Here is an 11,706-nt window from a genome sequence, read left to right as displayed (position 1 = left end):
TAAAACTTTTCAGTGTATTAAATATATATTAAACAAAGTTTGCGTCTGTGTCTGAAAAATGATTTCACTAAGAGATTCTAGGTGGACAAAGATTTTCACAAAGATTAAATAAGTATGGAGTGTATAAATATTAAGACATAGAGCAAATATTTTTATACTAGTTCGTTCAACTAAGCTACAACCAGTCTCCTTCAACTGAAGGGTTCCACTAGATAAGAAATGAAGTACAAAAGTATTGTCGACTACTTCTGGCCCGTTGACTCCACTCATCAACGCTAGTATTTTCTTATCAGCCTCTTCAGGCTAGCATTGAGTATTACGGATCACCCAGGTCAGAACCACTCTTGGTCCAAGTATTCTCGACCTTTCCAGGCCTTGAGTATTCTAGACCATCCCGGTCATGGCCACTCCTGGTCACGAGTATTCTCAACCACTACTGGTTGCCTAGCTTCACTCGCCAGCTCTAGTATTCTTAACCAGTTTTGGTTCCCCAGTATTCTCGACCACTCTTGGCCCGCTAGCTTCACTCACCAGTGCTAGTATATTCTTATCACCCACTTTTGGCTAGTAGTGAGTATTATGGACTGTCCAGGTCAGAACCACTCCTGGTCCAAGTATTCTTAACCACTTCTGGCTTGCCAGGTTCACTCACTAGTGCTAGTATTCTTTAATCAGACTCTTCAGGCTCGTAGTGAGTATTCTTTGACAAGCCCCTCCAGGCTTTACAAGTATTCTTTTCCTAGCCTCTTCTGGCTTTACAATATTAACTAGACAGCTTTGGTTTGCGTGTATGGATTACTCTCACAAAAAGGATACATATATGATATACACTCCATAAGGTTTCACTACCTTAGTCCTACAAAGATTCTAAGTGTGTGCTTTACTCTTTACAAAGAGGATACATAACTTTACAAAACTTACTAAGGTTTCCTTCCTACAATACATTTGGAACATCCTAGACTACAGAGATAAATACAATGATACATTGTAGATTTGACTATGAAGAATCATTCTTTGATTTCTCTGTTTTTCATTTTGGGCTTGACATCACTTTTGTTTTGTATTTGAAAGCCGACCTTTCCAGGTTTGAAGTAGTGATATATATATGGTCTCATGGAAATTTTCCCGTTGCATTTGTCCGTTGAAGTTGATATAGTCGTTCATGATTAGTCTGATCTTTCCATTTAATGCACTTGATCTTGCATTAAATGTTGTTTCCTGTTTATGAACAATGCGCATACTGTTCTGAATTTGCAGATTCTAACTTTCACAAAATCCTAAGGATTAGCTGTAGAAACCTTATCTTTATCAGAAAAATAGGTGTCCTTGTTTTTTACACACTCGTGATTTGACTTTTTGTGCTTAATTTTCTTCTTTCTTTTTCTTTCCACCATTTGATAGCCTTGTATTCTTTTATGGATATAGACGATGCTTGATTCGTTCCTTGAATCTTGTTCCTTCAAAACCTTCCATGAAGTCTTCGTCTGCGTCTGATAGTTCATGTGAGACTCAGGTTCCGAACTTTGTCTGGCCGTACGATCTTGACCTATTGACCTTTTCTTTTTATCTAGTCAACTTATGTGTGGATAGTCTTTCAATCTATGTTGTCCTTCGTCTAGTTACTCTTGTTGACTCTTGTTTGGATATTTGTGATGTGCTTTGTCTTCACTCATTTGTATTGTCTGATACTTGACCGTCTTCTTTTTGTGTTAGGCTTGGCTTCGTCTGGTGCATATGTTTGTTCTTCATTTTACCTGTTCTTATGTTTTTCTGAAACACTAACACACTTGTTAGAAATAACAACGTATTATATTTGTTTCACTCAAAATCTTGTTGGGAGTTTCTTTGTCTGACTTAACAGTATTATGACTTAAAAAAATTAGAGGTCAAAAGAAGTTACACAAACCAATATCCTCTTTATATATAGTATAAAGAATAAATAATTTGTATTAGACTATTAGTTACATAGGTGATATGATCCCAAAAAGTGGTGACCAAAGAAAGTTACATAAATCAATATACCCTTTATATATAGTAAAAACATTAAATAATTTGTATTAGTTACAAAGGTATTATGGTTCCAAAAAAGGGGAGACTAAAAGAAGTTTCAATGACCAACAACCCCTAACATATAACTAGCAACGAAAAAGACACTTCTAGCCTCCTTAAAAGAAAGGTAGCTACTTTTAATAGGGTGAACAATTAGTTTTTCTTTGAATACACATTTTTTCCTATTTCATCCTTAAGAGATACATTTGTTAGAAAAATTAAAATATAAAATAGTGGTATATATGTCTTTGAAAAAGTAGATACTAAATGGCTATAACCCTTTTATATGTTGTTATGGTATAGATATAAAGTTTAAATAATGTGTATCAGTTGCAAGGTATTATAGTTCCAAAAAGGAGGAAGATCAAAAGAAGTTTCACAAACCAACATCCTTTTTTATATATATTAGTGAGGTTGAAGCACTTCATGTCTCTATTTGTTTAAAAGTGTTTTAAAAATTATTAATGTTTGTTGAATCAATTGGTATTACGTCTAGTCCTTAAATCTCAAGGTTCGAATCTTGGGTTTGTAAGAATAATTTTTTAATATTATTTTTATTATTTAAAAATTTAAGGATAAAATAGTCCAAAAATTATGTACAGGAAAACATAAAATCACTTTTATATATAGGTATAGACTAGTAAAGGAAAGAGACACTTTGTGCCTTTTAAATTTTAAAAATTATAGATAAAAAAAGGATAAATTGAATCGATCGATGGTTGTGATTGGTTACTTAGAAAACATGAGCGGCTATTTCATTTATTTCTTTTTGAACAAAGGAAGGGTATAATGGTTCAGTAAAAGTGAAAATCAAAAATAGTTATTCACCATATCCTCTTTATAATAAGTATAGATAATACAAAGATTAAATAATTTGTAGTATTTTGGTTCCAAAAAAGTAGAGACACTACAAAAAAATTGTTATAGAGTGACGCACCTTATAGTGACAAAATAAGTGTCCCTAAAAATTATTTTTATCCACACTATAAATACTAGGTTGTATATTGTTAAAAAATGTACTTATAGAATATAATGATATATAATATATGTTGTTGAATCTTGTTTAAAATCAACAATAAAATTGTGTGTAGGTATATGTCAAATAAATTTATACCTACATATGTTCAAAATCAACAATAAAATTGTGTGTAGGTGTATGTCAAATAGATTTATACCTACATATAGTATATCTATAGTGAGACTTTTTGAATGTCACTATGTGTAATATTTTCTGTAATAATACCAAAGAAGTTACAATTGTACCAATATTCTCTTTATATATACTAGCGAAGTTGAAGCACTACATGTCTATAATATTTTGTTGAAAAATAATATAAAATAAAATAATAGAGGTTATAGAATGTAAATGAAGTAAGATAATATATACTTTGAAAAGAGTTAAATAATTTTAAACAAAATTGGAGACTAAAGTTGCTTACAAAATAAAAAGGTAGTTTTTTACTAATAGAGTGAATAATTAATTTTTTATACATTTTTTTCTTCTATTTTATCCTTAACAAATATGATGGTGAAGAAAAAATATAATAAAGAGGTATAAATGTCTGCAAAATGTGGAAACCAAAGTGAGGTACCCCTTTATGTATATAATATGATATAATATAATACCAGTAGGGATGATTGTGTACAAATTATATTCGCTTATATATATTTATTTTCTATAAAAAAAAATAGAAATCATTATGTACCAATTATAGCAAGAGATGAAAATAGAGAAGAATAAAAAGGCCATTGTGTGAGTAGTGGAAAGTTATTGTGATTAAAAGACTAAAATGTGAAAAAAAAAAATTTTATTAATTTATTTTTTAAAGAAGTTGTGAAGGATAAAATGTTCCCATTAAAAATAGAGACAAAAAATGGTCGAAGAAGGTATCCCTTTATAGAGGGGTTGAGACATGTCGTACTTATAATAATTATACACAAACAACATATTAGAAGGTTGCATGTAATTATTCATAAAGGATATAAGAAATTTCTTTTACTATTTGAGAGATATAATGATCCATTAAAAAGTGAAGAAAAAGTGATTATATGTCCACAATTACCCTTTATAATATATATATATATATTATATATATATATATATGGAGCGTATCAAGTGAGAAGTTTATTGTGAGAATGTGAGAATGTGGAAATATAACCCTTAGATTAATTTTCTCTCAATTGATTAAATCCCAAATTTTCTCTCACTTATTAATCTAAGGGTTATATTTCCACCTTCTCACCTTCTCACAATAAAAACTTCTCACTTGATACGTTCCATATATATATATATATATATATATATATTAACATCACTTACGTACAACTAAATCAGATAACTAAAAAATATTAGCTACATATATTTTACAATATTTATTAATTTAATAAATTTTAATTTTAATTCATGTTCAAAGTTATATTCTATCAAAAGAATAAATACTGGATTGAAATTCTAAAATCTACATCTATAGAAATTAACATTAGATAAAACTGAATTAGTAGACCAAGTCAAGCCACAAATGATTCTATTCTCAACTAAAATATGGGCCATAGAAATTTAGAATTTAAAAACATTCGATTAAAATGACCAATTATATATTTTATTGACAATAGAAAAATATACCGAAGTATAATATGAATTTTTGAATGCTTAATATATATATAAAAGTAGATAAACGATCCACTACGCCTTTCACCTTACATTTTGGTTACAAAAGTATAGTTGACCATAGAAAACAAAATCATTTGACGAGAAAAAAAAATGTGCGATAAGGTGTTATCTGCCAGAGATGATCCATGTTGATAAGTAATATAACTAAAATTGGAATATATAAATAAAAAATAATTCTTACGTGTAAAGATGAATTAAATTTATAATTTACTTTTTAAGATAATTTTAGATTTTATAATTTGTTAGATCTATCAAGATTTGATATCAAACAAATGTTAAATTTCATAAATTTTATGTTTGAGGTGTTTAATCTTACGTGTACTGGAAGGACCTTATCGGCCACGTGGATCGGCCACGTGGACCGGCACGTCATGTCCTATCAGATATTGATGCAGCTCAGGTAACATTTTGGCTCGGCCACGTGGACCGGCATGTCATGTACTATCAGATGATACTGCTCGAATATCACTTCGGTCCGACAAGGGACTAAGAACTGTGCTCTTCCCCTATCGGCTCGGCCAAAAGCCGAGAGAGGACGTTTCGGCCGTGTTGTCTCGGCTCGGCCAAAAGTCAGCATCGAATAATTAGAACGACGATTATGATTAGCAAGGATAAGTACATGATTAAGACATAATCAGCCAATTAACATCGTATTACCTAATTTGGTAAATGTCAGAGAAGGCCCACCATGCTCAGGCCCATGTCAGGTATTATAAATAGGTCACACGTAACGAGGTATGCCACTGTTCATTTTTTACCCTAGAAAATCGTACTTGTCCTGACTTGAGCGTCGGAGTGCCTTTTGTAGGTACCTCCCCCCTTTGAAGAATCCACCTGAAGCTCTCGTTCGACCCTCCTACACCCCAGAAGACTACGAATGTACCCTCAGGCAGGTATATTACGTGTTGTAGAATCTCTTGAGTCACATGTTATTGAATCGTTATTAAGTTACCCGTAAATTTCACACTCAAAATATTGAATGTTTAATCTTTCATACGAAAAAGTATTAAAGATTCTATATTATCTAATAATTTAACCAAGTTATATTATATAATTAAAGAACAACTTTTATTATTATTATGTAAGTTAATTTTGTAAGATTAAATTAAATATAATTTTTTTTCAAGATTTTTCGTGACATGCCTCGAATCATCGAAACTCAAAAAAAAATTTAGAATTTAAAAATATTTTAATTGAAAGACAAACTTTTACAAGATGAAAATGTTTAGTTTTTATATTTTCAAGACCAAATTTATTTATATTAAGATATAGAAATTTTGATCACATTTAAATAAAAATATAAGAACTAAAATTACATTTTTCCTTAATTTTATTAATAATAAAAAATAGAAAAAGAGATATAAAGATATTTCCTTTTCCATTACTTAAGATCTAAGAAAAAGAAAAAACGGAAAACGTATGCACTACACTTTCCTCTTACACTTTTGTCAACAAAAATACAAAATCGTGGTTGATCATAGAAAAAATAGAGACTATAGGTAACATGTTATTGGTGAGACTTGTCAAATAAGAACAAAAACCACTTTAATTAATACGAACATTTATAGTTTTGTTTTATGAAAGAGTTTTTTAAAGTATTTCAATTTATCTTTATTATATTAATTTTAATTATATTTTAATAATTAAAAATTATTTTATGTATCAATATAAATTATTTATTAAAATTTTAAAATATAATTTATATAGCAAAATAATTATTTATATGAATTTTAAATATAATATAATTTATATGTTAAATATAGTATTTATTTTTATATAATTTATTATAGATTTTAGTTATATAATAAATATTTAATTTATTTTATTCACATATTAAAATATTAGTTAATATAACAGTACGCAGAGAATAATCGACTCTCCACTCTTACACTTTCTTTGATAAAAAAAATCTTAAATATAAAAAGTTGACTGTGTTAGATAAAAACAATTATATTCACTTTTAGTTCCAACAATTTTATGAACGTGTAATTTGATTTTTCAAATTTTTTATTTTAAATGTGTTTTTATAGTTTTTAAAATTAAGCAATTTTAATCTACAAATTAATATATCCTAAAAATAAATAAATAAAAAATGTTAACGAATTTGTGAATGATTCTGCCGGACACCTTAGATAGATAGAAAAATAATAATACTAACAATATTAATACGTTATAAATTTTAGTTGTAGTAAAAAATGTAATATATGAAAAAAAAATTCTTTACATTAATTAATTATTTTTTTATGTTTAATTTTAGATAATATATTAATGAGTGAACTAATATTATTTTATTTTTAAAATGAAAAGAACTAAATTTGTAATAAACAAATTAAAGACCAAAATTACATAATTACTAAATTATAAAGATTAAAACTGAATTCAAGTAAAACAAAATGCAAAATAAAAATACAAAATTATTAATTATTTATATTTTTTTTGGTTCATTGTAGGAGTTTCTCTCCCTGAACTCACAGACTAATCTTCGACATCAAATAAGTAAACATGCACATTTTAACTTAATTTTTTATATTTATAAAAATAAAAATTCTGTCCTGTGTATACAGTCGCGTTAAATTTTCTTATCTTTTAAAGTACTTTCAACGTAACAAGAAAATTGACAATAAATACTTTAGGGATGAAAAAAAAAATCAGTTAATTAAGTGACATAAATTTTTCTAGTACTTGTGTGAATTTAAGTTGGTAATTAATTATTTAAATTATATATTTTTAATTTTAAAATTATTTTTTATCATACTTCTAATTTATTTATTTATTATTATTATTATAATTTCTATTCACCTTTTTCTGAATTTTTTATTATTATTTTTTTTTATAAAGGACTTCACTGATGGGTTTAACTAGATAAAAGGAGAAGCGCAGGAAAGTGTCCTCAGTTGCATCGAAGAGAAAGAGAGAGAGAGAGAGAAAGAGAGCTAATGGCAACAGTTGGAGGCAACCGTGATGTGGCAGGAAGCCAGAACAGCGTTGAGATCGATAGTTTAGCTCGCTTTGCTGTCCAAGAACACAACAAAAAACAGGTTTTTCTTTCTTTCTTTCACTTTTCCCCGATCAAACTAAATATTAATTATGTTTTCTGCATCACTTTGTTTCTCCACAAAGTCTTATGATCTGTGTTAATTTCGTACTGGGTCTGTCCGATGATTGCTTTTACCCATGTAAACTTTTCTTCGGAAATTCACATGTTCAAATTTCTCTCTTTTGTTTGATGGACAGTTTTTGATTTCTCATTTGGGGACCGCATAGTAGCGTAAGTCTGTTGTCGGAATAATTGTTTATAGAATATTCACTTGTTTTTCTGAAGTGGGAGAGGTTTTGAAAAATAAGCCAATATTTACTAAAATAATCTCTTGCCAAACATGGACTTACTCCCCAATGGTACGCTTGATTTAGTTTTGTATGTTACAAAAGGTTAGTTTAATATGAGGTGTTCTATCAAATAATTTTTTATTTTCACCAAATTTTATTGCACATGTAGTATGAAACTAATTTCATGCTTTAATCGTCATTCTAATGGATAAAAAAAAACGTAATTTCATTTAAAGTGTAAGGATCAAGTATATTTTGTCACTCAACAAAGTTTTCTCCATATTTAAAGAATCCAACTATCTACAATTGTGTCTAACCCTGTTGGTTATAAACAAACATATTTTCTAATACTCTTTTACTAACACAAACCTTAGTATCGACTATAATTTGTTATAAAACTACCAAATTAATAGAGTTATTAAACAAGAAGTCACATATCGCTACAACTTTGTGATTTCCGATAAATTTCATTTGACTTCATTGTAATTCATATTACGTTCAAATTCATTTCTAATATTATCAAATCAATCAATTAAGTTGCAAATTCAACAACTATCTGTTAATGGGGACTGAATTGATTTGTGTTCCAAAATCAATATCAACTTGACAGACAATTACCAAAGTTAAGAACCAAATTGAAATGTTTATATAACATTAAGCACTAAATTAATTGCTTATTGGGATAAATTTGCGTTTTCATTATGTCAAGGACTCAATAGTTTGGTGTCAATTTGAATAACTAAAGGTGTGTTTGTATTCAAGTTTGCTTCCCATTAACATGAATTCTTTGTCAGAGTAGGACTTGTGTTCAACGTGCATTGGAAAGTGGAAAATCAATAAACCAAACACACTAAGTTGAACATTTTATTCACTGTTGTTACAGAAAGAAAATTTTCTATTTTCTTTTTATGTTGTGGTAACGGGATTTGAATATGAATTTCATTTTAGTTTTGTTATTTTAATTCTATGTTGTTGAATTGGTTGGTGGCTGTGCAGAATGCCCTTCTGGAGTTTGGAAGGGTGGTAAATGCAAAACAGCAAGTGGTATCTGGTACCTTGTACACCATCACTTTAGAGGCAAAAGATGGTGACCAAAAAAAGGTTTATGAAGCCAAGGTTTGGGAGAAGGCATGGTTGAACTTCAAGGAGCTGCAGGAGTTCAAGCTTGTTGGAGATGCACCTGCAGGATCTAGTGCTTAGCTAGGTATTTTACATTTACAAAATTGCCCCTGCCTGATTTTTAAGTATGAATTGTTTATTGATGAATGCAAATATTCAATAGTACTAACTTCTTTTTTGATTTTGCTACTCTAAAGATGGCTGATAAACTGAGTTTAGAATGAATGGGGGACTAAGTGGGGTAAGGGAGTTAAAAGAACTAGAACTTGAAGTCTGGATCAGTTTTTGATTTACACATTGGGCTTCATTTGTCACTTGTCAGTACTCAGTATAGTTTTTATGATGTTGATGATTGTTAATGTTCATTCAATATATTGGTGCTTTGTAGAAAGCTGAACAAGTTGTAGTTTTACTGGCGTGTAATTACTAATTTTTATCTGGTGTATAGACTGCTATGTGACATGACAATAAGTTGTTGATCATCATTGTTATAACATGTGCGGGAATTTCGTTTTTCAATTTTTGCTGATGATTCAGCTTTGAAGGTAATGGCAGTGATATATTGTGATCATGAAGCTTGTTAAACATTTATTGCAATTATATTATTCATTCTTTGAACAGATTCACTACAGTCTTTTCTTTTTTCCTTCCCCTATTCTGAAAGATAAATTAAATCTTAGCATGACTTTTGATTTTGAAAGTGACATTTTTTCACAAAATCTCTCTTAAGTATTTATGGCTTAGGAATTGGGGACAATGACCATTTGATTTACTTTAGGACTAAGGTGGAGTGTTGTATGACTAATTTAGGACTCAACTAGTGCATCATCTAAGAAGAGAAATCTTTTAATAGAGGCAATTTCAGGTTTTTCCTTGGCTCAAATGCTCTTGAACCCATTTACATTTCTTTGCTTGTCCTGAATCAGGCTCTCTGTATACTGTATTCCTATTAGTAGCAATAGAGCTTTGGGGCCTATAAGGATCACTGTTAGTTCAATATGCATCAATATATTTATATTTTTACCATCAACATAACAGCTGAATAACACTCATTATATGTTTCAATGTTTGTGGGCTGTTATGGTCCTGCCATTACCATAGTTTTCACTAATTATTAGGGGATTTTTACTTTTGGTTGTTTTCTGCCCAATACCATAAGACGTTCAAAAGGCTAATGGATTGCAAATCAACACAACTTCTCTCCAACTCCAAGTGAATAACTAAAAGAACAGAATTCAGTTCAGTGCAGCCTTTTCATTTTTTATGTTCAAGTACATATCTAGGTTAACGACTTAACATGGGACAAAACTTGGGTGCAATAGCATTTGGTATTGTTTCCAACAAAAGTAGAGTTTTATCTTGCAAATCAGTGCTAACCTTCAATTCCAACTTTTTTGGGCTGGTTACCGAATCAAATTTTGATTAGAGAATAATATAAAACACCTTAGTTACTGCATATAAATTCTTTATGTTAGCATATGCTTTCATGTTCCCAACCGTATCGGATTTTTTTAAAGGAATTTTTCTTGATTTTTCAGGTTACTGAAGACTGCAGAATGAGACAGCCTGGCTTGAAGGTGAAAGGCTAAGGATATATCAAAGCATCCTATATGTATAAAATAAATGTAGCTTTTACCTTCGGTATGGATATTTGAACTCGAAATTTGGAATCCTGTTTAAAGGTTAAATGCAAGAAATATATGATCCTCTTTTGTATGTGTTCTCTTGATGGGAGAGATCTACTTATTTTAAAAGTAAGTATTAATATACTTATTTTACTTCATAATTTGTGTTTTATAATTTTAATAATTTAACAATTTAAAAATTTTTAATGCATAAATCAAGTCTACAAATTTTTAAAAATTTAAAAATCTTTTGATATATCGTTTATTAATTTAAATTGATGAATAATTATAAAAATATTTTATATGTTGATTTAAATTTATATAATAAATAATTATATGAATTTAAGTTTTTTTTTTAAAAATTTGCAGATTTAATTTATGTATTCAGAATTTTTAATTCAAATGGTTTAATCATTGAAATTTTATGTAGACATGAGTTATTATATAGAGTAAGTGTAATTTATATTTTAGATCAAATTTTAATGATCCAATCATTTGAATTAAAAGTTCTTAATGCATAGATTAATTCTATAATTTTTTTTTAAAAATTTAAAAACTATTTGATATTTAGTTTTATTAATTCAAAATAACATAATTATAAAAATATTTTATACATTGAATTGCATTAATGAAATAAAGTATCAAATAATTTTTTAATTTTTTTAATAATTTGTAGACTTGATTAATTAAAAAAACCAGTGAGTGTAAGCTAGCAAATCTCACCTCCACCCCTCCCTCAACACACATATATGATAAGGGATCCACTTCAAGAGTAAGTCTTAGTAAATTTACTTTACTCAATATTTCATGTTTATATCAATTTTTAACAATCTAATCATTAAATTAAAAGTTTTTAGTATATAAGTCAAGTCTACAAAATTTTAAGAAATTTAAAAAATATATGATACTTCATTA

General features: G+C 28.6%; 1 protein-coding gene across 1 annotated transcript; it reads left to right on the top strand.

The window, feature by feature from the left end:
• Positions 1-7,583: 7,583 nt before the first annotated feature.
• On the top strand, positions 7,584-10,882 carry LOC109816199 (cysteine proteinase inhibitor). The gene is made up of 3 exons (XM_020381100.3): positions 7,584-7,758; positions 9,044-9,251; positions 10,705-10,882. The coding sequence occupies exons 1-2, from the start codon at positions 7,657-7,659 to the stop codon at positions 9,245-9,247; spliced, it is 306 nt and encodes a 101-aa protein (XP_020236689.1). The 5' UTR covers positions 7,584-7,656; the 3' UTR covers positions 9,248-9,251; positions 10,705-10,882.
• The last annotated feature ends 824 nt before the right edge of the window (positions 10,883-11,706 follow it).

Source organism: Cajanus cajan, chromosome 2 (assembly GCF_000230855.2).
Source record: "Cajanus cajan strain Asha chromosome 2, NIPB_CcT2T_4, whole genome shotgun sequence".
Taxonomy (NCBI): domain Eukaryota; kingdom Viridiplantae; phylum Streptophyta; class Magnoliopsida; order Fabales; family Fabaceae; genus Cajanus; species Cajanus cajan.
This window is presented reverse-complemented; position numbering and strand designations above follow the sequence as displayed.